Source organism: Corvus kubaryi, unplaced genomic scaffold, assembly GCF_017639235.1.
Source record: "Corvus kubaryi isolate FWS band 111438036 unplaced genomic scaffold, C.kubaryi_AGA036_p1.0 36886, whole genome shotgun sequence".
NCBI classification, from domain to species: domain Eukaryota; kingdom Metazoa; phylum Chordata; class Aves; order Passeriformes; family Corvidae; genus Corvus; species Corvus kubaryi.
The window spans coordinates 179,369-206,301 of NW_024580974.1; the positions used below are offsets into that span (position 1 = coordinate 179,369).

At 52.4% G+C, this 26,933-nt stretch overlaps 2 protein-coding genes across 6 annotated transcripts; one reads left to right on the plus strand and one right to left on the minus strand.

Annotated features, from left to right (window-relative positions):
• Window positions 1–1,663: 1,663 nt before the first annotated feature.
• On the minus strand, window positions 1,664–19,408 carry CEND1 (cell cycle exit and neuronal differentiation 1). 5 transcript variants are annotated; one of them, XM_042020198.1, is made up of 3 exons: window positions 19,301–19,408; window positions 12,083–12,219; window positions 1,664–9,966 (listed from the first exon to the last, which is right to left on the minus strand). In XM_042020198.1, exon 3 carries the CDS (start codon window positions 9,797–9,799, stop codon window positions 9,407–9,409), a length of 393 nt encoding a protein of 130 aa, XP_041876132.1. In that variant the 5' UTR covers window positions 9,800–9,966; window positions 12,083–12,219; window positions 19,301–19,408; the 3' UTR covers window positions 1,664–9,406. The 5 variants fall into 5 exon arrangements, with proteins under 5 accessions (XP_041876132.1, XP_041876131.1, XP_041876134.1 ...); XM_042020197.1 differs by lacking the exon at window positions 12,083–12,219; XM_042020200.1 differs by lacking the exons at window positions 12,083–12,219; window positions 19,301–19,408 and adding an exon at window positions 19,171–19,266.
• Window positions 18,666–26,933, plus strand: LOC121660745 (NACHT, LRR and PYD domains-containing protein 12-like). The gene is given in 8 exon segments (XM_042020196.1): window positions 18,666–18,846; window positions 18,849–18,884; window positions 22,899–24,594; window positions 25,142–25,273; window positions 25,507–25,677; window positions 25,900–26,073; window positions 26,197–26,367; window positions 26,521–26,933. Coding segments are annotated over 8 exon segments (2,748 nt in total). The 5' UTR covers window positions 18,666–18,680; the 3' UTR covers window positions 26,723–26,933.

The window sequence follows — 26,933 nt, forward strand, 5'->3', positions numbered from 1 at the left end:
AAGCCCTCGTGTGTCCCGAGGATCATCTAGTTCCACGTCCCACCGGCAACTGTCGTTGTTTCCTTATTTCCCTACTTTTGTAAGCCTCCGTGTTCAGTTTCTGGATTTGCGTCTTTCATCCCAGTGTGAATTTAATAGGTTTATCCCTTGCTGGCTGCTGGTGTCTTACAGACACAATGCTGTTATAAAATGGTAGATATAAGATAGACAGCACAATTCTGCTATTGGTTTTATTTGTTTATTTGAAAGGGCTTCATTTCTAGCCTGGCTTTCTTAAAGGAAATGTAGCTTATGCCATCTTTCTGTCTCCTCAATCATCTGTATGTCTCCTTTTCTTTCCAGAACCATGTTCTGAATCTGTAGGCTGGTTAATCTGGATTTTCCTCTCTGCTCCAGCTTAGATGCCAGAAAATTATTTTTTAAAAGGAAAAAAAAGCATCTCTTTCACTATTCAGTTTTGCTGTTGTGTGGGGTAATTTGGGACTTAGTGCCACTCCAGCAGCCTAAGCCTTTATGGCACAGAGCGTCACATTTATGGTCCTTATTCCCTGCTTGTGAATCCAGTGCTTTTTAAACAAACACAAAGGACAGTGCTGTCCCAGCCACTGCTCCATCAGCTCTTCCCATCCTCCCTACACTGCCCCAGGGATGTGCAATTCCACACACCCTGACTGGGGCCACTGGGAGGGTCAGGCCCCCACCCATCCCAGCCTCTCAGCTCCAGCATTCCCACTCAGAAAATAAGAACGCATTTGATCTCCTGCTCTGGTCAAGACAAGCTAAAGCTCAAGTCCCCAGCTGTGTTTCTGCAGCAAAACCCTCAGATGATTACACTTTTGCAGCTGAAGGATGCCCTTTTTCCTGACCCTGTGGAACTTACAGGATTTTTCTTCCCAGTTCTTAAGAAATTAAATTCCAAAAGCCTTCAGGCTTCTGCTGGGACCCTGATTGGAGGTGGTGTAATTCAACATCAACCCTGTGCAGTGACACGTGCTGCCAAAACCGTCCTCCCCTCCCTGAGCCCGGAGGGAATCTGTGTCCAGGGACCCCACGGACATCACCCAGTCCTCAGGGGATGGTTTGTCTGGGAGGTGTTCCCAGGCCATCTTAGAAACAAAACCAGAAAATCAGCAGGAGAAATCTGGCAGGAGAAAGGTCACAGCAAAGAACTGGGGGCGAAGTCTGGAGACCAGCCTGCAGGATGGGGAATCCCTCGGATCAGAAATGTTTCCCTTGTGTCTCGGGGTAAATCTATGATCTGTTTAATTCCTGTCTGTGAATAACAATGGTCATCCTCTGCCTGCTTTCCCTGGGCAGGCTGGAGTTTATTTGGGGTAGGAACTGCCTTTTCTCGCAGTTCTCAGTGGGATCACTAATCCTAGAAAATATTGAGCCTTCAGGAAACATAGACATAGAATCCTGGAATCATAGAATGGTTTGGGTTGGAAGGGGCCTTAAAGCTCACCTCGTTTCACCCCCTGCCATGGACATCTTCCACTATCCCAGGTTGCTCCAAGCCCCGTCCCACCTGGCCTTGGACATTTGCAGGAATGGGGCATCCACAGTTTTCTCCGGAAAACCTCCAGAGGGAGCACAGCCAGTTCCACTCGCACCCCCACGTACATGAAGATGCTCACGGGAGGAATTATACAATCTCTCTATGTGTGTGTATATATATCTATATATAGTTTATTTCTCACAATCCTGGTAAGAGTTACAGGTGTATTTGGGAATCATTTACAGTTTCACAGCATATGGAGTGGCCATACAGCTTGTGATGTGAGTAACATACAGCGTGTAGAGAGCACACGATTCCGACCCATCCACCCACCACTCACACAATGGGTTTCCAAAGCTAATACTAGATTCAGCTACGGAGAAAGCCTGGAAAATGTCAGGGTACAGCGTTGGGTGTCGTACAACACTGTCAGTCACAATGGGACAAGCTAAACTACTTTAAATTTTCAATCTAGTATTTCTAGTCTACCTGCATTATTGCATTTATACGCTTTTTTTGTTTTCAAAGTCAAAGTAAATAGAATACTATAAGGGAAAGGAAAAAATTCTTGACTATTTTAGGATTTGAGCTGCAGCCCATACAAAGTGTCCATAGAAGCATAGACAAGATTATAAATTCAACAAGGTATAAATTAGCTGGATAGCTTTGTGTGTAGGTAGGTGTCCATTTCCCTCCAGGAAATGTGTCTAGCAGCATATTGTTTCTGAGAGCAAAAAAAAAAACCCAAACCTGTATGTTGAACACAGGTAAAGATGTGTAAGTGACAAGCAGGTCTGTTTGTACAGGGAAGAAATCAAGGTGTCACTTAGAAAATTCCTATCATTTGGAAAACACATTCTGGAGCTGACTCAAAACCTGCCAACATCATCAGAAAGGTGCCTGAGGCTTCCAAAGGAACAGCAGGCATTTCAGTCTGATTTCCAAGGGCTTTGGATCAGTCCCTGGAGAAGTAACAGAATCCAAACAAACCAAAACCAAAATAAAAATCCCCTGTAGTCTGACCTTTGAGTTCCCTTCCTACAATTTTGGTTTCTCCACAAACTTATAGCCAACCTGCACCTACCACTGGAAGAGAGTTGGTTTCCTGGGGAGGTGAAACTGCAACTTTTAAAGGCTTCGGTTGAAAGAGTCCTGGGAAAAGGCACCAGGGTTATGAAGGGCTGCTCAAAACTCAGTAAAGCCAAATTATTCCCTTGTTGGTTGGTTGTTTTTTAACCAGACAAAATTGTGTGGCACCCTTGTTCTCATCAGCTTGCCCCAGCAGCTTGGCTGCTTGAAGCGGCCATGGCAAAACCAGGGATACAATGCAGGACTTGACTGTTAGAAAGGTGATTAAAGATTCCTCTTGTCCTGGTGGGAGCTTTGGTGCTGCAGCATCATCACACAGACAGAAAGAACCTGTACGTTCATGCTTGGGATGCCGCACTGGGGCTGAGAAATGGAAAAGTGACCGAACTGTTTGTGAATTGCAAGATGGGAACAACCAGAAGAAACATGGGAAGAGCCAGTCCAAAGTCTATTTAACCCAGGTTATGCTGTCAGCAGAAAAAAATCTATTTAATTTGAAGAACATCTAAGAGCAGAGGGCACGAACCCCAGAGTACTGCATATCCAAGCACATACTGTCCAGAGGAGGGAGCAGAGCTGTAGTACAAAGTAGATCCAAACTCATGAATTTGGAAAGCCAAAGGCTCTGATCTCTCACAGGATTTTGAGGCCTTTTATGGTCAATTGAACGCAACGTGAATTTTAGAGGCCCAGAAGTCCCGCAGTTCTCTGTCACCCAGTGACACCTGATCAGCCCATTCAAAAGGGACAATCCTTGCACTTCCTGCACCCTCACCCCTGTCACAACAGCTGCTTCTTTCAGGCCAGCAGAAGTGCAGGTCCTCAGCTTCAGAACTTCTCCTTTCCCTCTGTTTTTGGTGCTCCAGAGGGCTGAAGGAGCTCTGGCTGCAGCCAAGTGCGGTGTGCGCTCACACCATGTCAGCCCCTCTCGAGCAGCCAGAACACCTCAGACCTGAATGACAGGGAAGGACAGGAACGGGACCTTCCTGGGAGTTTGTCATCCATTACAAATCCTGTGGCAGATGAGCACTAGGCCTCTTGCAGACTTAGACCCTCAGGTCTAAGGTGAGGGCAGATCAAAGCTTCACACATTCCCTGCTGTGACACATACAGGCCCAGCACTGCCTGTATTTTTGGGGGACCACCCAAAACCTGCCTTAGCCAACCCAAAATCTGCTCCAGCCTTGGGCTATGGAGAGGCCACATCTGCAGAGCTGCCCAGGAAGAAAGTAGGGAAGGGAAAGGAAAGGGAGTACAGTGCAGTGGCCAAAGAAGGAGAAAAGAACAAGCAATGAATCAGATCAGAAACCAATGGAGCCCCATCGTTTGTAGCAGCTGAAGATGTGTGAACAGACATCCCAGGAATCAGGGAATTTAAAAGGAAAGCAGGTCACAGGGCTGAACTGATGTCTCAAAAAGAAGAGGAAAAAGCCATCATAAACCCACTTTATTCAGTGGATTAAACCCCCCGAGGGTTGCTGGATGGGGGCACAGGCTCCATGGCTTTTTGGGGCTGTTGGGCAAGTGTCATTCATAAGACCCAAAATGTGCCAGCAGATCCTCAGCACCAGCAGATTTCTCTCCAAAAGAGTAAAGGACCAAATACCTCCAGTGTAAAATACCAGGAAATATTTCCGATTCCAACATCCCGCAGTGAGAATTTACTGGAGTACAGAATTGTTATGCTCCAGATCAAAGCCAATTCCTCTTCATGGCGGGAAGCACCCAACCTGTGCAGCAGAACTGCAGCCAGCTCATGAACGTGATGCTGCTGCCTGCCCCTATGGACCTCTCCTGGCTTTGTGGTGAAGGGAATGACACCACAGCAAGGTGCAACGGTCTTGGAAGGAAATCAGCATTCCTGCTCCAGCATGAAGGCATGGCCCAGGAGGATGGAAGTGTGAGCAGGCTGCATTTTCAGTCCTTGTCATGGCAAAGCACGGGAAAAGAGAACACAGCCCCTCTTAATGTCCTGGCAATTCCCCTTAGTCATGCAGAGTTGGTGGTAGAAAACTTCAGGTATTTTTCTAACCTTTTAACATTGCACAGAGCCAGCAGGAATTCATCTGGAAAAGGCAATTAGCAGAGGTTAATTTGCACGGCATCAGAGCTGGTCATTTTTGCCTTTTTCTGAGAAAAAAAAAGTGAGGGGGTTAGGATATAAAAGTTAGCATCCTTACCAAAGCTATTAAGATAATTAAATAGTGCTTTTTCTCTGCACTTCTCTGCTTTGTTCCTTGCACCCTCTCAGAATCTTCACTGACTTGAAGCTTTCCATGAAGCTGATTGCAATTCCGAGAATTTCACCTTTCAAACACTTTTTTTCATTGCCTTCCTTTTTTGGTTTGTTTCTCGAAAAATCATTTTCCTCTTCAATCTTCAGCACTGTTATTTTCAACCAATTCTAAGAATAGTTAGAAGGCTGCTGAATTCTAAACCCCAGTAGCGTTTCCAGGAAAAGCAGGGAATATTTTAAGGCATAAATCATCTCTCACCAGCTCCAGGGGTTTTTGGTTGTTGTTCATACACAAATCCTGATGCCAGTATAAGCAGGGCTGCCTCAGAGAAAAGACTTTCCTTGCACTCAGCCTAAGGAACGTTTGTGTCAATTTAGAAATAAATGTGTAATTGAGATGATTTTATGATGACCTGTGATCATATCCCTGGTGCCAACAAGAACTCAAAGGCCAGAGCATGGTGAAGCCAATGGAAAAATTACCCTTGTTTTCAGTGTTCTATGGATCAACCCTTAAACTTTAATCTTTCAGAGACACAAATGGATGTTTAATTTATCACCCAGCCCAAGGGATCTAAGAAATGCTTCAGGGCAAGTGACTGCTGAGTGCTTTAAGTGAGCCCCAGGCGAACAGCACCTGCAGGAATGCATTCTTACCCTCTCAAAAATGCTGCTGCATTATCCCCTGGCTGCCAGATTTGTCTGCATCCTGCTGCAGCACTGTGAGGAATAACAGGACTTATCCACAGGGTATTAAATAAATAGGAAGAGGAAGCAGAAGCATAATCCATTTCATCTCTCTTAAAATAGAAGCAGCAAAAAACCTTCTACTGAGTTGTCCAAGACAGCATAATGACATCTTTATATTCAACTAAAATTTATGATTCCCTAAAAAGAGATTGAGATCGGGTGCAGTGATTGAATTGAGAGTTTTGGTGATAGGCTGAAAGGTCTGAAACCGGTTTTGCCAATTTATAATTTATCGACTTGATCAAAAGAGTAAACTAGCAATCTAGATCTCTTCAAACCCCAAGCACAGACTCTGATTAGTTTTAAGCGTTAATTCACTCTCCCCACAGAGATGTCACTGGAAGGACTTCATACCACAAAAACCACACAAAGAAGGACATCAAGCAAATAACGGCGTGTGCTCAGTATGAGAAAAGACAACTATTTATTTAGCACAGCGAGTTCAGTCATTTAAGCCTTCTGCTTCGACAGATTTGGGGCTGAGAGAGGGGGATTTGCTCCCTCGGCCTGGTGCTCGCTGGACATTTTTGGCTCAGAACGAAAGCACTGCACAGCCTGGCACAGTAAGGCAGGAAAGGAGGTGTTTGCAAGTCAGGGCTGCGGCGCACTGTGGCATCTACACTGGATCTGCCCGGCTCAACACTAGACTCACACTTGGAAAAGCGCTACAGCACAGTCCAGGATACTCTAAAAGTGCCTCATTTTAAAGCAAAGAGCCCACATGACTATCCAGGGAGGGGAGCAGGGGCTCCGGGCTCTGAGCACGACGGGCACACCACACACTCAGAACTTTACCAGCCAGACATTCCTTGCACTGAGGAGAAACCAGGAGCGGAAAGGAATTCAGGAGCTGCATGGCGTGGTGGGAATGGCACAGAAAAGACATCACAGACACTTGGTGTGAATGCAGGGAACAAAGGAAGGGGCATCTCCAGCTTGGATTCTCTCCCCCGCCAGACTGCAATATACGACACAAAGGTTTGTACACACACACACGCAGGATGTGCTTCAAGGCAGGGCGGTGCACACACACACACACACACACACAGACAGGTGTTTTCCAAACCAAACTGCCAAAGAGGTGGGTTCCAGGTGCTGAACCTGGACAACAGACTGTTAAGTGAACATAGGAAGTGGAAAATCCCTTGGGAACTGGACACACTACGTTCAAAAATCCCTTTCAAACAGGACATACCAGGTTTGCTGTGCAGGGAGGGCTCGAATGAGCGACATGCCCAGATGAGGAGCCGCAGCCCCATCGCCACCTCTGTGGTGTTTCTGGATGAAACTGGTGGCCTTGCATCCGAGTGCTCTAAGGGCAGGCAGGGTTTGGAGATGGAGAAAAGGTTAAGGCCATTGGCTGAGAACTGTTTTTCCCCTCTTCTGTTGCCAAAGGTGAAGACAAGGAAATAAAAAACATTTTAGAAAGTAAAACTGGAGACTCGAGTAAAGCAAGTGCTTCATTTTCCTCCCTCGATCTATCTATGCTGGTCAGGGCAGAATAGATAGATGCTGTGCCTAATGTCACACACTGCTAAAAACAATCCTAGGCCAGAGCTGAGAGGGAGGGAGGGGACAGGAAAGGTAGAAATATCTCTTGAAAACAGACGTCACTGTCTGAAATCACCACCCTACTTGGCAAAACGTGAACCGGAGCAGGAGGGGGTGATTTCCTTTCCTTCTGAGCAATGTAAGCTAAACTTCCTGTGAAAATTTCCCTGCAAAGTTGTGCTTCAGAGATCTGAGGGGAGAAGAGGACCCTTCTGCTTCTAACCCTTCCCCAGGCTGTAAGTGACACACTGCTGCTGGTAGACACATCCACAGTTCATGCCAAGAGTGCTTTAGGCTACCAGGATCTCACCTGGAGCTGTAGCCCTGTTTCCCAAAACTCCTGTGAGCCCGACACACCCACCCTTGTCTCTGTGCTGGCAAAAGTGGAGGTATCAACCTCCTGCTGCACCAGGACATGGCATCTGATATTCCCAGAGGCCATGCACCTTCGGGAATATTTTCTGAGCCCACCATAGGAATAGTCATGCATTCCAAGACCATGTGCATTCAGCAAGTCAGATTTGGAGGTAAGTAAGACAGATATGACCCAAGAGAATTGCCAGGTCAGGTTATGGTCAGGTTATACCACCCCCCCCCCCCACCATCCTGTCCAGGGACTGTGCCAGAGGCAGCACCTGAGGAATGCACACCTCCTTCTATCCCTGCAGCCCCTGAGTTCCCCCATCCATCTCAGCCAAAGGTGCACAACGGGCTCTGTAACAGAACTCACCCCTCTGTGTCACAGCCTCTCTCTAATCATCACTCCTGCCCCTGCCCATGGGCTGTGGCCACTGCCAAGCTCCTGTTGGACCTCGCCTAATCTCTGATCCAACTTAAACCCAAAATGTAAGGGGTTTTTATAACACTCTTTGCAGCAGCCAAGAGAAGCCTAATGGAAGCTTTCAGAGCCAGATCTCCTCACCTCTTGCTGTTTAGTGCTGAGCATCGAACAAAGGCACTAAACACCCTCTCTCTTCCCCCTCACAAGGTCTGGCTTTAGAGCCAAGGTACTCATCCATGAAATCAGGCTGCTCCTGAGGGCTGGGAATTTGTTTCCATTTCCAAAGCGTGGACGAGTTACAAATCCCTGCTACTACTGTCACAAGAGGGAGGTAAGAAATCCACCCAGGACAGACTCCAGTGCCCTCGAAAGGGGTTTCCCTGGTATAAAGCAGGTAGGACAGTGTTACTGTCATGGGGTCCCAGGTCCTCTCTGCCCCTAAGACCAGCTCCTGTCTCCCCTTTTCCTGTCTTCCCATGTGCTGAGAGACCACAGCCTTCAGTTGGGGAAAAAAATTCGGTGAAAATCCTTATCCAAAGCCCAAAAGAATGAAGACAAATACTCCAGCCAACCTCGAGGGAGCTTGGACTGAGGCCACAGCACCCTGCAAAGCCCAGCCTAGCTTTAGGAAATACTAGATCCAAAACAAAGTCTCTCTATCCCAAACACTGCCCACGTGACCCTGGCGAGCCCTGGGATCCTGAAGACTGCAATGGGACTTCTCTGGGCCACAGCACAGCCCCTCTGGTCACTGTTCTGCTGGCAGCTCAGCCAGAGGAGTGACCAGATGTGACATCCCAGGCTCACACTCGGCTCTGCCACGCTGCAGTCTCTGCCTGCAGCCGCCCTGGTTCCCCCGGGGCACTTCCCAGGCGGATGTTCCAAGGTGGGACGGTGAGCAGCAGGTACACAGACACCGAATAGGGATTGCCCGTGGCTGTTGGGTCAGGGAGTTGCCTCTTCCCTGCCACTGCCCCTGCACTTCCCTTGTCCCAGGGTGGCAGGACAAACATGCCCAGCGCAACACACGAGCTGAGCCTTAGCACTTCCCTTCCATCTTCTTTACCACAGCCCAAGTTAAAACAGAACCAAACAGAAACCAAAACACAAAGTGGGGACTCCAGATGGGACGTAGAACACTTTGGACTTGAAAACGGGACTGCAAGGGGGAAGGGGGGGGTGTCTCCCAGGAAGGACAGCAGTGGAGGGGAGGGGACACCGTCATTTACACCGATCAGGAGAAGCTGTAATCTATACACGGTGGTATAAGACAAGATATATTACATGAAAGAACACACTGAGTGCATGGAGTTACCCACAGCGGGTCAGACTGGCACAGTTGTCTTGAACAAGACCCTGGAGTTGCAGTTGGTGTTTGTTGTTGACCTATCTAGCTCACTCTCTATATATATAGCTATGTATAGAATTTCTCTGCATGCATTTGTCTCAAAAGGAGCTGTACAGCTGGGCTGGGTTTCTCATCCCCACCCTGTCTTGGTCTTCATTTTTTCCGGGCTAGGAATGCCACTCCCACAATCACAGCCAGCGCAGCCACCGCCACTCCTCCGACGATGATCAAGGGCTTCATGTTGTCGAAGAAGCTGCCCGGTGACTCCTCGGAGCTGTTTCCCTTGTGGTCAGAGTCAGGGGACTGGCCACTGGCCTCCTGCATCTCTGTGGCGGCGGGGCTGGGTTTCAGGTTGCTGTGGTTGTTGGCGACAGCGGCGTCACCGCCTGCCTTCTTGGTGGCTGTGGCAGGAGCAGGCTGCTCTTTGGGGGCCTCCTTCTTGTCTGCATTTGTGACAGGACCAGGGTTGGGCTTTTCTGGCTTCCCGGAGCTGGCGGCCTTGGCATCGGGTTTGCTTCCACTTCGGACGTTGCCTTTGGAATCCATCCTAGGGGTGCTGTGAGCAGCAAGTGGATGTGCGGAGCTATCCCAGCTCTTCTCCCTTGCCTGGCTGCTGCAGGAAGCAGAGGAGCTACCCGAGCTCAAGGCCTGGGAGCAGTTGTTTTGGGATGCTTGTCACACTGGCAGTGTCCTACCTGGACATGATACAGCACCTGGAGGAGGAAGCAGAGCAAGGAGAGGTGAGTGACAGGGCAGAGCGAGCCAGTGTTGCTCTGCCTGGCGGTGACGGAGGAGGAAAGAAAGGAAAACTGAAAAACTGTTGGCTCCTTCTTTCAGAACTGTGAACTCCATTCATAGCATTTACTACAGGCTCTGTACCTACAACAATCACAGAACCAGAGAATAGCCTGGGTTGGAAGGGACCTTAAAGCTCACCTCATTCAAGCCACGGGCAGGGACACCTTCCACTGGATCAGAGGGCTCCAAGCCCTGTACAGCCTGGCTTTGGACACTTCCAGGGACAGGGCAGCCACAGCTTCTCTGGTCAATGAGTGCCAGGGCCTCAGCACCCTCACAGGGAAGGATTTTTTCCTAATATCAAACAGGAACATCAAACAAGTTGGACTGACTGTCATCTATGGCTGCCACATCTGGGCATCCATAGTCCAAGTCCATCCGGGCTCTGTGTGTGTGAGGCCATTTGTCAGCGATGACAAACTCACATCCAACCAAACAAACCTTACTTTGCCTTTGCTCACCCTTTCCATTCCTTCTGGGTAAGGAGAGAACACTTTGTTCCATGGGAAAGCAGATGGATAGATCCTCCCTGCTTGTCTCACCCTCCACCCTTCCTTTCGCAGCACTAACCCGAGGTTCATTTAGGAAGTGGTTAATAAGTGATCTTGTATGATACTCTCCCTTCAGATGTGTACTGCAGGAAAACCAGGATTAGTTCCTCAGTATTCACAGGTATCAGGGATAAAAGGATTATTCCTGCCAGCATTTTGGTGGAGCAACAGCAAAACAAAGCAAGTGCCAGATCCTCAGCTGGTGCAAAACAGAGAATTGACTGCATGGATTTACTGCAGAGCTGATCTCTTGGTGATAGAGACATCTCACTCCTGTCTTCTTTCAGGGTTTACTGGACTTGCCTACGGAGCCAAACAGGATGCTGGTGATCAGCTGGGGCTCTCTTCCCCAGTGATGGAAGAGGTGAACAGCACGGCTGCACCACAGGAATTCAGCAAAGGGACAAAGTGGGCTTTGAGGAGATGTAAAACCACCACAACAACCTCACCCCACAAACCTGGCAGGGCAGGGTGATCTGAGGATGGAGCTCCTGTGGTTGCACTTCCATGTGATGGGAGGAGAGGACAATGCACTGGGCATTTTGCCACCAGGCTCTGGCAGTTCAGCACCACATCAGCTCCGAGATGGGGAAATAAAGAGTAACCAGGAGGCAGCACCGGATCTGAGCTGCCAGCTTTGCTGGCTCCCCACTGACCTTCAGGGCTGCCAGGAGCCTGCCAGGAGCTTTCTGCCTGCTAAGTGAAATCAGAGCTCATTGTCTGGATCGAGAGCTGAAGAGGCTCCTCAAAAACCTCAGCAAGCAGAGGTTCCTTCCACAGCAGCTCAAAGGGCAGATCACTCCTCTAATGACAGGAACAAAGTCCCAGGGATGCAGCAATGATCTGTGCTGCTGACTCTTCTGGAAAAGAGGCTGACAAATGTGGGGCTTTCATCTCCATTTAGGCAGGAATGGAGGAAATCTCACAGAAATGCCAGGTTTGGGTCTCGAGCAAAGCTGGGCAACACCTTATGGCTCCTAAGTATAAGATGGAAACACCTCCCTCTCCTGCTCTCCCTTGCCATTGCTTGGTGGCCACCAGCTGCTCCAGTGCCAGGCAGCTGGGAGCAGACTGGGGGAACTGCAGCACCAAAATCATGAAATTCCATAGCTCTCACAGAATATCCCAAGTTGGAAGGGACCCACAAGGATCTTCCAGTCCAGCTCCTCACACTGCACCAAGCCCACTGACCATAAAACTGTATTTCTCATTGACTGCAGCTGGACAATGCTTGCATTCCCTAGTTTGGGATACTAAACCCTTTTGGAAAGCCCAAACTGCGCCACTCTCAGAGTTTGCTGAGTGTGTATCAGACTCTTGGGCATCTTGTAGCACACAGACCCCACCCCAGATGTTCACCCAGCTTCAGACATCACTGTGGCTTGCGACTTGGGAAGGAAATGCAGGCCTGGCCAAGTGCAAGAATATTTTCCTCTTGGTGCTCATTCTGTAATATTTCTGCAGGTATCACCTGCCTCACCTTTTCCTGTGCTTCCAGAGAGCATCCATACTGCTCTGTCAGCACAAGTCCTACATAAATCCAGGGCTGAGGCTGCACACAGTCACTCCCAGGACTCTGCTCCTCTGGTTTGGGATCAATTTATCCTTTTTTTCAATCTGGTACAATGAAACACAAAGAAATAGTAAGAGTAGCCCACAACTGAAGTGGGCTCAGAGGTTAAAGCAGGAAGAGTCAGATTAATCATAGCATAAATATTAAATTACCTTTTTTGTTGCTTTGATATCAGTTAACTGGGCCACTCACACACTGATATCCATGTGGTTACAGCACATGGACCAAGCATTAAACTTCTGCTCTTTCCCTAGAAAAACCATACGCAGCCTACAGAGATGGTGAGGTAAATCACAGAGAGGGCAAACTCACCTTTTTGCTGAGAAAGGGGGACCCTGCACAGCCCAAGCACCTCAGGGTTTATCCACACCCTTCACTGATCCAGATTCCTGGGGACAGGAAAGCTGATTTCGCTTGGAGCCCATGCTGGGCTGTGGAGCTTTGTCCTGCCGCCATGCCCTGCACTGCCACAAACAGAATTTCCTGATTCTAAGTGAATCTCCACTAAAAGCAACAAAAACCCCTCATGCAGCTTAGAAAAGGTTTTAAAAGATGTAGAAACCAAACTAAGCCAAAAATCAATATTGGCAGTTCTTAAGTGCCTGCATAAAAGGGCTTTTGTCTGTGGTTTTCCATCACTGCAAGTAGCCACAGGATCACCGAGCACCTCTCCAGACCCTCTGGCCTGACTCCTCCTCCTCCTCTGGGTCCTGGGTACCCTTAGCAGTACATCTTCTTCCATCCCAGTACTTAACCATCTTCTGTGTGCTCTTAGCTCCCTACCTTGGGAATCATCTCTTGTCTCCATCCTGTACTTCCAAAGGCATAACAATGGGCTCACCTTTAAGCACCTCTGTCTCCCCCAGACTGAAGAGAGGTGCTTTCCTCATTTCCAAAAACTAAGCCTGCATACAAGGGTTCCCCCCCATTCCTTTGTCTCCTCCTCTTGCCTCATTCCATCACACCAAGTTTTTCTCTAATAACACATTTTCCTACCTTTGCTTTCTTCTTTATAGCTCCTCACATCTTTTTATTCCTCCCTTCTCTCTTGTCAGTTGCTGTCTCTGCCTGTCTACCCATTCCTCCCCCTTCCAGCTCCCTCTCTGCCTCCTACACAGGCAGCAGCACTTGGGAATAAGATTTTGTGGGAGACAGGCTTCATTCCCTCCCTTTTCCCTGCTCCATGCTATTTCTGTTTAACAATCAGTGCCCTTTCAGGGAGGTTCTCATTGCCAGCAGCTACGCAGCTCTTTCCCAGGCTGGGAAGAGGGAGCTGGCATAATAAAACCAGGGATGATAAAGGAGAAAAAGGAAAAGGAAAGCCTTCCAAATTGCTGCTGCTGCAAGGATTGGCACACAAACACCACAGCTCCCCTGGGATGCTCCCAAGGTCAGTGCAGTCGGACTCACCCAGTGCAACAAGCTGCCCTCTGCCAGAGCAACAAACCAGCAGAGGAACAGCTTCCTTTGGCTCCCTGAAGGGCACCTTTCCTGCCTCAAATCCCAGCAAATCACCAAACACATCTATTCATCTGTCTCCTGCGTGCACAGATGAAAGCTGCATCAATCCTGCACCGAACGGAGAGGATGAGTCACTGCTAAAGCTGTGCCACAGCACAGCTCCATCAGGATGGCCCCTTCCCTCTGCAGGGACAGCCCCATCCCATCCCCAAATCGTCTCATCCTCTCCTACTGCTTCCATTTGGAAGAGAAAGTCAGTCACACTGCAAGACCAAGGAGCTGCTCCAGGGTGTGGGTCTGGGGTGCAGTGGGAAGCTCATCCATAGAGTTTTTCCCTCTGTTATGAAAAGCAGCGCGTTTCCATCGGGTCCTCAACTGCTACACTGAGACTTGCAGCAAGGAAGGATTTAACAACACAGTGGGGTTATGTATCAGGATTTATTCTGCAACAAAGGTTCGTCCCTACACTCCAGGTGTCCTCCAGTTGGAAACATCCATCTTGGAAATAGCTACTGACATTGTCTGACCTGTGCAGAAAGAGCCAGAGATGGCAGGAAACACCTTATCTTCAAATCTTCCCCCTTATTCCCTAATCTCCTCTTCCTTTCTCTGTCACTCCTGCCTGTCTGGAAGAAAGGCACTCATCCCCCTGTGCACAGGACAGACAGACCCCTGCTCTCCCTAAGGAAACAGCAGTTGGCACCAAAGGTGGCTCTGGCACAGCAGAGGGAGCTCCTTTCCCAGCACTCTCATCATCCCACTCTCCTCCACCTTCTCTTCTAACCCCTAAGGAATGCAGCTTGGACCACCCTGTCCTTTGGGAAGTGTCCTCAGGGGTCTGTGTCTGTCCCTTCTGCCACCTGTGGAGTGATCTGTCAGGGCCGGAAGGATTTGTGTCCAGTCCCCTCCTGCAACTGAGCAGCACATCCTGTTTCCCGGTGCTTCAACTCCCCATTTCCAATGGGGAAAACCAGCAATTCTCCCTTTTTCTGAGCTGCTGAGGGAACAATCGTGTTAAAGGTGGGGAGATGCCAGGCAAGCACCCAGGAGAAGGACGGCAGAGTAATGACTAAGCCTTTCCCCATGCCCGAGAAGTGCAGAGATGATGAGGTAATGCACCGCCTCTGATATTACCATAAATATTAAAGCAGCTTTACATAAGGAGCTTGTGTTCCCTCAGCTGCCATGAGCAGCTCCCCAAGGAAGATTTTAGCTCCCTTCCAGGCTATTTCGGCCCCCAGCTCCTGACGCAACACACGGCAAACGTGATAAAACACAACGCAAGCCCCACGCCAGCAGAGTCACTTGTCACAGATGCTTTCAAACGGCCTCAGTGCTGCACAGCAAGGGACAGGCTGTGCAGGAACCTGCTGTGCTTCCCAGCCCTCCCAAATCCAACCCTCAGAGACAGCAGCACCAAGTCGCAGCAAACACTGGTGACCCAGTTCACTCTGATGAGATATTTATGAATCCTTTTCCCAATCTGTTGTTTGTAACTCCCCACATCCCTCCCCCCGTCCCTGGATTAAACATTTCCCTCTCAAACAAGCCCTTTGAATCTTGTTGTGGAGAGTGTCACATGCTGGAAGTATTTTAGCAGTGGCAGCAGCCTCAAATCACTGCCACGGGGGGAGATCTGCCAGCCAAGCTGCTGCTCCACGGCTGCGGCAATTCCTGCGGCTGCTCCAAGCCACAGCACACTCCTCACTGGTCCAGCTGGGGCTGGCAGTGACCAAAAACCTGCACCCACCACCCCCAGAGCCCCCAGAGAATGGCCAGGAGCCCCTCCTCACTGAGGGGGTGTCACTGAGCCACATTCCCTCTCTCCCAGGCTGGGCAATGCATCCACACTCAGAGATAGGGTTGTACCTGGCATTAAGGTGAAGTGTGGGAACAGGATGGGTTCCTGTAGCCCAGAAAAAGTGGTTCTGCCCTCCATCTGCAAAGGGAAGGGCTCTGGGATGCAGACCCTGGGCCACCAACTGCACAGAGGTGTGACACCGGTGCCAGAGTCCTCTCTGGAGGCTGCCAAGCCATGCTGCCCACACAGGTGACACAGCACTTCAGACTCCCCCTCCAGCAAGAGCCCAGGAACAGGACATTTATGGTCTTTTTCTGCACCACAACCTCTGCAGATGACAAGCTCTGAGCTAAGCGTCACCTCTGCAAACCACACACATCCTGTCCCCAAAGAGCTGCTGGGATGGATGTGGCAGACATTTTATTCTCAGAGAGATGCAGGTGGCATTGCAGACACACCACACTCCTGCCAGGGGCTCAACCTGTGTTCCTTTGGGGGCTTTTAACCCCAAACACAGCTCCAACCCACCCTGGTAAGACACCCTGCTTGTACACAGCCACGTGCACAGCAAAGAACGGGCGCTACCAAACCACCGTGGGAGAGAGAAGATTTTGTCTCCAGCCACATGCTCCAACTGACTCCGTAGGGGTGGGTACTGAGTCACATCCGGCACAGCGCTGGCCTGCGGTCGGCAGGAGAAGTCACACCTAGCAAGGCCCCTCAAGTGCCACCAGCCCCCCCCTTACAGCTGCACCCTCAGACACATCTTAGAGAAAAATAATTTCTAGAATTTGACAGAATCTGGAAATACTTTGCTAAGGCTGGGTTGAAAATACCCTGCTGCAAAGTCTGGGTCCTCAGGGTCCTAACACAGTCCCCAAAACACAGTTCAGAGCACCTCAATTTGCTGTGCTAATCCCGCTTTAATCTTGGGGTTGAACCCCCCTCAGACACAAAATCAAATTCGCTTTTCCCTGGTATAGTTCCTTTTTTTTTTTTTTTGTAGCAGAACAAAATTGTAGCTTTTACCCTTCAAAAATCATGAAGTGTTAGATCTTGAGCCTCTCCCTGGCAGGGCTGAGCATCCCTCACCCCGAGACAGAAATTCAGGGAATAAAGGAAAGGCTTCTCAGCCTGGATGACTTTCTGGTTCCATGGCAGCTATTTGTCAGGACACTGGACCAAAGCACTGGAGCAATAATGGGGGAACACTTTGGAACAGGAATGCTGGAGCCTTAACCCATGAGTGTGACACCTCACAGGGATCTGGGTGCATCCTGCACCCTACCCTGGGCAACTCCTCATGTCTTGACTTTTGCAAACCCACTCAGTTCATTTCTTTATAATGTTTTTCCAGCCCTCCCAGAGCCAAAAATTCAGTGCCAGCAACACCCTGGCTGGGGCCATGGGGCTTGTCTTGGTTCCCTGCTCAGCTCTGGGTCTGTGGTATCAGCTCAGGGATAACATTACAGGGTCGGCGAACATTCCCTGCCTCTTGGAAAAGGGTGAACACTCATTCCTTCCAACCACAAAGCCTTGCTCCTTACCCTGGTGCCAGCTCTTGGGAAAAGCCTTTGGGAAGAGGGCAGATGCTTCCAAATTGGGGTGCTGCTCCCAAAGCTTCAGGAGGCCAATTCCCCTTCTGACAGATCTTGCTTTTAAGGCTTCTTCCTCCCAGGCTTGTATCCCAAATTCAATATCCACGAGCAAGAAAGGATGAGGGGTATATGTGACACAGTGAAATAGCCCCAACCACTGCAGGAAGCAGCAGCAAATTCAACATCCCTCCCCAGTTTACGGGCATCCTAAATCCATCCCTTCTGCCTGATGCGGCATCACCCCCTTTGTGGCTCAGCTGGGGCCAGCAAAAAGATTCTGGAAGCAATTCCTCACATGCAGAGTTGCATCTGGAATCTGGCAGCCCCCGAATCTGCAAGCGTCAGCCTGAAAACTGTTGCTCTGCAGCTGAAATCTAAGAAGCCACTGCAGGCAGATGAGGGGCCAATTCTGCATGAGGCAGTGACCTTCCAGGGAGGCTCCCCACACTCTCTGGGGTAAAACCCATCCCTTACCTTGTGCAGCAACACCAGGGGACTCTCCTTCCTGGCAGAAAGCTGAGAAGCATCTGGGGAAGGATGGCCAGAGCTCCTCCAGCACGGAAATCCCTCCCTCTGCCCCATCTGCCAGCTCCGACACCTGATCCAGGATGGGGACACTGTGCCAGGGTGTTCTCCAGCCCCCCATCCCAGCAGCCTGCCAGGGGAGGGGATGGATGCAGAGGGATGAAAATCCACATTTAGGGGAGATCTGGGGTTTCTTCCCCCACCCTACCACAATATCACAGGGTTAGATGTTGGTGTTGGGCACCGTGGCTGAAAAAGGACAGATGGAAAACGCTGAAGGTCAAACCTGTGAAGGTCAGACTTTTGGAGGTCAGTCCTGAGATGGAGCAGGGAGCTTAATCCAGCATAGTCCATCCTCCCTCTCCTGACAGCATCCTGTCCAAGCCCCACCCAGGAAAACGGGGCTGCAGCAGGGAGGTTTCCCCCTCTTGTCCCAATACCCAAGTTCTGCCAGCCTGACCTCGATTCAATTTTAAAATCCTCTTCTTTCCTCCTTTGCCCCGCCCCAGAAGCCACCAGAGGGACAGAGAAGTAAACAGGAGCAAATCAACAGGTCCCTGCGAGCACACATCACAGGGATGCACGTGGATGCACAGAGAGCAGGGACATCAGACTGAAGGGCCTGAGACATTCCCAAAGCATTCCCTCCCTGGAAGCACACACCATGACTCAGGAAGCCTGGTCTGCTACCCACCCCTCTTCCCACTCCTTCAGTGCAATGCTCTCCCTTCAAACAGGCACTATTGCCTCTGATATCTTTCTCCCTTTTGGGTGTTTTGGGGCAGATTTCCCTTTGTGAGCTCCTTTCCAGCACAATCCCAGGGTTAAATCAAAGGATACACACCCCCTAATTGATATCACATTCCCCCTGCCTAACAAAACAATCTCCTTTCCTCGGAAAAGGTGACGGCTGAAACCACACCGCTGGCTGTTCCTCCTTCCCTCCTGCCTCAGGACTGACAGAATTGAACAGAGTCATTAAATCCATCCAGGCAGAGCAAAAGGCAAACAAATCCCACTGCCCATGCAGATGGGAGGGCGAAAACAGCTGGAAAACTGCTCAAAACCTTTAGGGAGGTGCACCAGCTCTCCTGCCAAGGCTGGAGGGGCTTAGCTGGGGATGCTGCTTCCCCTCCTCCCTCCCAGCAGCCCTGTTTCCGGCACATGGCCGGCTCCGCTTCCCTGTGCCCCGAGCCCTCCTGCCTCCGGAGCGCTGCTGCGGCACCCAGGGCCTCTCCTTCCCGCCGGCCCAGCTCGGATCGGGGGGAAGGGCTCCGCTCGGGCCGGACGGCACAGCCCGCAAAGGCGGCGGCGGAGGCTGCAGGTACGTGGAGGCAGCAGGAAGCAGCGGGCAGGAAGCGGGCAGGAGGCACCCGTGCATTTGCACAAACACCTTCTGTGGCTGCCTGACCTTCAGGGAGCAGAACGTGGGAGCTGGGACGGGAAGAGAGCCACTTGGGGCCGGCCATCCTCACCGTGCTCCTTGTTCGGGGTCAAAAAAGCATTTTTTGCCTCTTACAGTGAAACCGGGGGGGGGGCGGCTCGAGAGGCAGCCGGCATGGCAGCCCCCGGCCTCCATCCCAGGCGGCTGCGAGGAGGTGGACACTCACCTTGAGTAGGTAGCTCCAGGTCTCCATTTCGCTTTGTCACCCTGTGCAGGACATCCACACGTCCCGGAGCCGGGAGCCGGGAGCCCCGGCCCCTCCGCCCCGCGCCCCCCATCCCAGCAGCATCCCTTACCTCTGTCCTCCGGCCGGACGAGTCACACCTTGGGAGCTGGCTCTTGCGCAGAGAGGAGGGAGGGAGGCAGGCAGAGGAGGGGGGGGAAACTTGGGAGTTTCCCACAATGCACCTCTGCAGACTGCATGAAGATGGGGGGGGAGGGCGCTCCAATCCAGAGGGAAGGGCTGGGATCTGGAGGGGCAGGGTGCCAAGGGGGGCTGGAGGGTGGTAAAGGCAGCCCAGCTGCATCTCCACATCTCCCATCATTTGGGGCTGAGCTGGCTCAGCAGTTCAGGGCTGTCCCTGCGGCACTGACCCCTCTGCTGCTCCATTTGTTTCTCCTTCAAATCCTGCCTGGATTTGCAGCAATTACAGGAAACACAGCAACAAAGTGGGGTGGACACACTGGGAAGAATACCTGGGAGGGGGCCAGCCTGATGAATTGGGATGCCTGTGTGTAGACCACAGGCAAAAGGAGTATGAGCCTCCCCCCACCAGGATAAGGCATTTCCAACTGAGATGATCCCTGGCAGTGAGTTAAGGAAGGGCAAACTGACTTGCCAAGGAGAAGCTCTGCACAGTGCAGGGAGGACACTGAGATGCTGCACCTTGGGGTAGTTTTGTACCAGCTCTGCTTCCCTTCTCCCCAGACCGCTCCTTGTCCCAGGAGGCTGGGGTTTGACACCCCTTTCCAGACCAGAGCCGGAGCACTGTCAGACAGCCAGGCACTGCCAGACACAGCCGCTTCCTCCTCATCCTCTTTCTCCTCCTCCTCTTCACCGGCTAAAAGCCTCACCCCCTCCAGCCAGGTACAGGGCTCAAATTCCCATCCCTGTGTCACTTCCTGCTTATATCCCAAACCTCAGCAGGTTCTTTTAGCCCTTATTTCAGAGCAAATCAGGCTGTGTGCTGCTTGCCCATCTGCCTCCATCAGTTACTTTGGACCCACCAAACCACCCACCAGTGCCCAGCCAGGTGCATGTCATGCCTAAGAAATACTCAGGCTGCTTAAATCCCAGTGCAAAGGAAAATCCTGCCCATGTTTGAAGAGAGCTGCAGAATGAGGGGCTGGATGAGGGAACCCAAATCTCCCAGGACAGCCTGTGCTTCCAGGGGCTGCTTTGGGATGCAGGCACCCACACCCCCTTAGTGCAGGGATGAGCAAGGTTATTCTGCTGTAGTCCTTGGCTCCAAGAGCTGGCTCGGCTCAGACAGGCTGGCACGGACAGGATTAGCTGTGGCTGATGCTGATGTTCCCTCTGTTCCCTGTCTGGTCCCGCACCCAGCAGTGCCAGCACTCCCTGCTCTTTCAGAGACTTGTGCCAGGCACAGCCAGGACCTTTCCATGGCTCCAAACAGCTGCTTCCCCTTCCTAATGCCTCCCAAATCTGCTGATCTACTGACAGCAGCAGAGGGGCTGAATTCCTGCAAAGCTGGTGAAAACCCACGGTTTAATGCAGGAGACACCCCCAAACCACCCCTTCCCAGACTAGCAAAATCTCTTTGCTACTTCTGTATCAGGCAGGAATATCCTCAGGGTGGCAGGAGGAGGGAGGGAACCTCCTGCAAGTGGGAATTGCCAGGTCTGGTCCCCAGAGCCTGGATGAGCCGAGGCTGGGGGTTGCGGTGGTGGTTTCCTTACGTTCACACACTCTGCCTCTGCCTTCGGAGATAAACAGCCCCACGTGATGCTCTCACACGCCTTGGACCGGAATTCACATTATACTTAAATTCTGAATTTAAACTTTTTTTTTAACTGAGGTAGGAAAAAGGGAAGCAAAGGAAAAGCTGTAGAAACAATAAACTTCCCCCGTCTCCCCATGGCAGGGTCACATCCCCCCTAACGCAGCACAGGCACAGCAAGCAGCAGCCCTGGCTGAGACACAGCAAGGTGAAAATGGCTTTTTCAAGGTCAGAGGGAGTGGGAAACATTTAGAAACAGTGCTGCTGGATTTTCCCCCTCCCTCTCAGCTCACAGCACCTCCCAGGAGGAGTTAGCAGGGATAAAGACAGCCCTGACTCCTGGGGAGCTCCCTCCTGCAAAACCCACACGGGAATGTTGGTGGCAGCAGCATCCTTGGGAGGGAACATAGAATCATGGATTTATTCAGGTTGGAAAAGCCCTCTGAGATCATCAAGACTAAACATTCCCAGCACTGCCCAAGGCCATCACTAACCCATCTCCCCAGGTGCCACATCCACACAGCTTTTAAATCCCTCCAGGGATGGGGACTCCACCACTGCCCTGGGCAGCTGTGCCAGGGGTGGACAACCCTTTCAGTGAAGGAATTTTCCCCAATATTCAGCCTAAATCTCCCCTGGCACAACTTGAGACCATTTCCTTTAGAGAGAAACAGTTATCCCCAGAATTATTTGACATCCTGCCAGCAGGAAGGACAGGGTGATGTCTGGCTCTGAGCAGGGAAATGAGGAATCCATAAGGAGTCCTTAAACTCCCAATGTGCCTTAAAACATCCTTTCCCCCTTTCTCAGTATCCCTCTCAGGCAGCTTTGCTAAACACATCATCCTGAAGCTTTTTTTTTTCCGTCATGGAAAGAAAATCATCACTCACAGACAATAAAAACATCAAGAGGGTTACCCCCGCCTAATCCAGACACAGGTGCGCTGTTCATAAACTGGAGCAGGCAAACCAGGAGAGCAGGTCACAGCACAGGCTCACACCCATTTCATCCCTGAGCATCCAAAGCTCCTAAAGGAGCCTCTCTCCTTTCCTAGAGCCCCAGTTACGACCCACCCACAGCTGGAGAGGGGGGAAAAAGCCACACAGCAGCAAAACCCTGTGGCTGTTCAGGCAGCACCGTTTGTCCTCACCTCGAACTCCCGGGAAAGCAGGATGAAGGACGTTTCTCACAGTGGAATGACTTGCTGCAGCAGTCAAGGTGGGTTTGCCTGGCAGCAGGAAGTCCTTGCAGTGAAAATCCCAGCCCTGCTTCCCCTGGGGGACTATTAATAGCCTGGAATGCTGAGCAGCCTCACCTGGAGCCTCCCCACCAGCTTGCATGGGCCTGGACTCTGAGTTCAGTCCTGGGCACTCCTAATTGAAGCAGTGCAGGGGGACAGGGTCACCAGCTCTGTCCAGGCAGCTCATCCCTGCAGTGAATTACATGGGCTTGTAATTCCTCAATTAATGTGTTGTTTAAAATCATGCAGTCACAGAATGGTTTGGGTTGGAAGTGACTTTAAAGCACAGAGCATGAAGTGCTCTCAGCATTTTTTGGCAGCCAGCTGAGCAGATATTTTCCTCTTGGGATGGGATTAAGGATATCTCTGTGGAGATCTGTGCTGTGGAGCCCAGTGTCTTTTGTCCCCTGGAGCATGAGTCAGAGGCTGTGGGCAGCCTCAGGCAGTCGCATTTGCTCCCAGGTGGATGAGGATGATAAAACAAGAGTTGATAGATCAGGATCAGAACCTGGAAAAAGAGCCCCCAACGATCCAGAGTCCCCAAATCCTCACAAATTATGTCCTTATTGCCCCAGCTAGACTTAGGAAAGCCCTGAGAATTGGAGTAAGTGGCTGCTGATGTGTCGGGAGTGTGGGTGGGCTGGTGGGGAATCTGTCTGGGCTTGGCACTGACCCTGCTCCTCATTGGCACAGAGCACAGGTGGAACAGCAGAGAGCACATGGTCCGGGAGTCCCGCCAGGACAGGGAGCTGGGCGCCCGTCCCAGGGAGAGCCCGTCCTTCCACAGACACTTCACCACCTTGACCATCACCAGGGAAGCTTGGAGCAAGCACGGAGCCAAGGATGGAGCAGTGGGAACCAGCCAGGGATGTGCCAACGCCGGCAGCAGAGCATCCACGGCCGTCACCACCACGCTGTTTGAACCCAGTGGAGATGGGCAAACCCCGCAGGTCGTGGTGCTGGTGGGGGCCCCGGGGATGGGGAAGACGATGATGGTCAGGAAGGTGATGGTGGAATGGGGAGAAGGGACGCTCCACACGCATTTTGACTTTGTCTTCTGCGTTGACTGCAAAGCCATCACCCTTCCCATGGAAGCCAGCGTGGCAGACCTGGTTTCACAGTGCTGTCCTGGCCTGCGAGTGCCAGCTGGGAAGATCCTGGATGACCAGAAGAAGATCCTGTTCATTTTTGATGGCTTCGAGGCCCTGGGGTTTCCCTTGGTTCAGCCTGAAGCTGAGCTGAGCTCTGACCCCAGGGAGGTGAAGCCGCTGGAGCTCACCCTGCTGAGCTTGTTGAAGAAGACTGTGCTCCCCGAGGCCTCTTTGCTCATCACCACAAGGCCAACTGCTCTTGGAAGCCTGGGGCAGTGCCTGGAGGGTGAGCATTACGTGGAGATACTGGGATTTTCGGCAGCCAGGAGGGAGGAGTATTTCCACAGGTATTTTGAGAACTCCAACAAAGGAGACATGGCATTCAGGTTTGCCAGAGGCAACCAGATCCTCTACAGCTTGTGTGTCATCCCTGTTATGAGCTGGACCGTCTGCACCATCCTTGAACAAGAGCTTTGTGGGACAAAAAACCTCCTTGAGTGCTCCAAAGCCACCACAGGGATGATGATGTTCTACCTCTCCCAGTTACTGAAGCACAGGGACAGGGACAACCCACAGGTCCTCCAGCAGTTCCTACTCCAGCTTTGCTCCTTGGCTGCTGACGGCATCTGGAAGCACAAGGTCCTCTTTGAGGAGAAGGAAATCAAAGACTGTGGCTTGGACCAGCCAGGTCTTCTCCCCTTCTTCCTCAATGAAAGGATCCCAAAGGAAGGAGAAGACCATGGGAGTGTCTATGCCTTCACTCACCTGCATCTCCAGGAGTTTTTTGCAGCAATGTTTTATGTTCTGGAGGATGATGGGGAAATGGTCAGCAGCTTGGGGAGGCTTGAGAAGGATGTAAATAAATTGTTAGAAAGCTACAGCAAGTCCAGGAAGGATTTGAACGTAACAGTGCGATTCCTCTTTGGTCTGGTCAGCCAAAAATCCGTAGAGTACATGGACAAAACCATTGGGTGCAGAATTTCACCACAAGCCAGGGAAGAGCTGCTAAAGTGGCTTCAGGGGAGGCACAGAGGCCTCTCCCAGCCTGGCCAAGCACTGAAGGTTTCAGAGATGGACACTTTCCACTTCTTGTTCGAGATGAACGAGAAGAGTTTTGTGCAAAGTGCTTTGGGTCATTTCACTGACCTGGACTTGCAGGACACCAAGCTGACCCTGTACGACCAGATGGCTCTTTCCTTCTGCATCCAGCACTGGGATGGGCTGGGCTGCGTCACCCTCCAGGGATGCTCCTTCCACTGGCAGGATCCTGAGGCAGAGCTGGATGCGTCGGTGCCTTGGTAAGTCCTGCCTCTCCTTTCTTTAATTACCCAAAACTGCAAAGATTTCTCCTTCTCTGCCCCAAAGGATGATTTTAAAGCTGTTTCAGCTCCTCCCTCCCAAATACCAGCTTGGCCTTTCCCTGGGTGTTTAGTTCCTCGGCAGAGGATTTAATATTTTTGGGGAGAATAAAGAACACGTGGGCTCCTCCATCCGTTGCCCACTGTGGGATTGATGGTGATGGAGCTTCTTGGCTCGACCTGGCCAGGCCCACCTGTGCCCAGGTGTCACTCTGGCTTCTCGTCCCTCTTCTCCCTCGCAAAGGGAGATACCCAGTGCTGGAACTCTAACTGCACCCTGTGGTTCACCTTACATCGCCCCGGGGGACTCCAGCGGCAATGCTCGAGATCCTTCACACCTCCAAAGCCACAAAGGTCCCTCCTGAGGAGCCCTCCCTTGCGCTGGAGGCTCTGCTCGGGGTGGGAGGGGTTGTGTGCCGGTGTCGGAGCCGGGAGCTCCCGGCACCGCTGAGGGCTGCGCGTGCCCCGCGGCTCTGTTCCCCTGCAGCTCGGGAGTCTCGGGAGCCGGAGGACATCCCGGTGTCCTCGCCGTGCGGCGGCGGCGGGAGGAGCTGCCCTGCCCCATACACCTTCTCTGCCGGGCGCTGCGGCACCGGGGCAGTGCCCTGCGGGTGCTCCGGTGAGAGACGCGCGCGGAGCCCACATCGGGGCCAGAACCTGGGGTGTGAGTGGGGGCACCCGAACTGCAGTGCAGCGGGTGAGTGGGTGGGTGCTGCCCTGGGGACACGGGCAAGTGGCCAGAGGGAGGCCGGGCCCCGTTTACCTGGGGGTGGGTGTTGTCCCTCGGGTTTGAGGGCAGGTGAGCAGCCGGGACAGGTGTGCTGAGCCCCCGTTCTCCGTGCTCTCCCGCAGGCTGCAGTGGTGCCGGCTGTCCGAGAGCTGCTGCGCGGAGCTGGCGGCGCTGCTGGCAGAGCACCCTGGCCTGGCCCGGCTGGAGCTGGGTGACAGCTCGCTGGGTGACAGCAGCGTGCGCCTGCTCTGTGAGGGGCTGCGGACTCCAGGCTGCCGCCTGCGTGTTCTGCGGTGAGCACCCCCAGCATCCCTCGGGCATCTCGCACAGCGTGGACGTGAGAGCTGGGGAGGTGCCCCAAAGGGTCCCTCTGGGGCGGCATTGTGCCTCTGTCCCACTCTCCCAGGGCAAGGAGCTCCAAGGTTGTGGCACCAGGGTGGGGTCCACCACCATGGTGGGGTGGCACTGAGGGCACTCAGGCGGCTCTGAAGGTCTTTCCTGGGGGTTCCCATCAGGCTTCGGTATTCCCGCATCACCAGCGCCTGCTGTGAGGATCTTGCTGCTGTGCTGGGCACCAGTACATACCTGGAGGAGCTGGATTTGTCCTTCAGTGAGGGGCTGCGTGACGCTGGCGTGGAGCTGCTGTGTGAGGGGCTCCAGCACTGTGCCTGCCCACTGCAGACACTCCGGTAATGGGCTGTGGGATGGGCCACTGCTTCCTCCTTCCTATCCAGAGCTCTCTCCTTCCCACCTGGAGCAGCTCACCAACCTGAGGCCAAAGCGCTCCTTCCCTGTTTCCCTCGGCCCCACAGGCTGGGCAGCTGCCGGCTGTCGGGCGCCTGCTGCCAAGCCCTGGCCGCGCAGCTGCTGCAGGGGCCCCATCTCACCTGCCTGGACCTGAGTGACAACGAGCTGGGAGCCCACGGCATCCTGCAGCTCTGCCAGCAGCTGCGGCATCCCGCCTGCCCACTGCGGAGCCTGGGGTGAGGGCCCTGCCATGGCCCCTTCCATGCCCGGCATCCCCGAGCTGGGCAGTGGATGCTGCCTGACAGGCAGGGGCGCACCGGCATCCCAGCTGCTTCAACACCGCCCTCCCATAACACCTTCTCCTCTTTTCCTGCATCCTCCATGGCCAGGCTGAGCGTGGACAGCTTCAGTCAGGCCCTGCTGCAGGAAGTGGACACCCTCCGGGCACTGCACCCCACCCTGAAGATCGGGAACCTCCTGGAGCATGACGTGCCACAGGCGGGGGCCATGGCCCGGCTGCCCTGCCACCGTGGGCTCCTGCCGGGGGGCAGGAAGGTGCTCCCCTCCTTCAGGAGACCTCCCCTCCTTTAGGAAAAGTCCGTGCAGCCACTAGAGCCATTCCCAGCCCAGCTCTCAGTGCTGTCAGTGGGTCTGAGCCTGCCCCACCCGTAGGGCACAGGGAGCAGATCCTGCTGCATCTGCAGGGGTTCCGGGTCCTGCCCTCTTCCTTTTCCCCTCGGTGTTGGCGGGAACAGTTGTGTGCATTTGGCAGTGACAAATAAAGATCCCGCAGCAGATCCAA

What these genes read in the sequence shown, in the direction of transcription:
- CEND1 (XM_042020197.1), bottom strand. Translation starts at nt 9,799, where the DNA reads ATGGATTCCAAAGGCAACGTCCGAAGTGGAAGCAAACCCGATGCCAAG.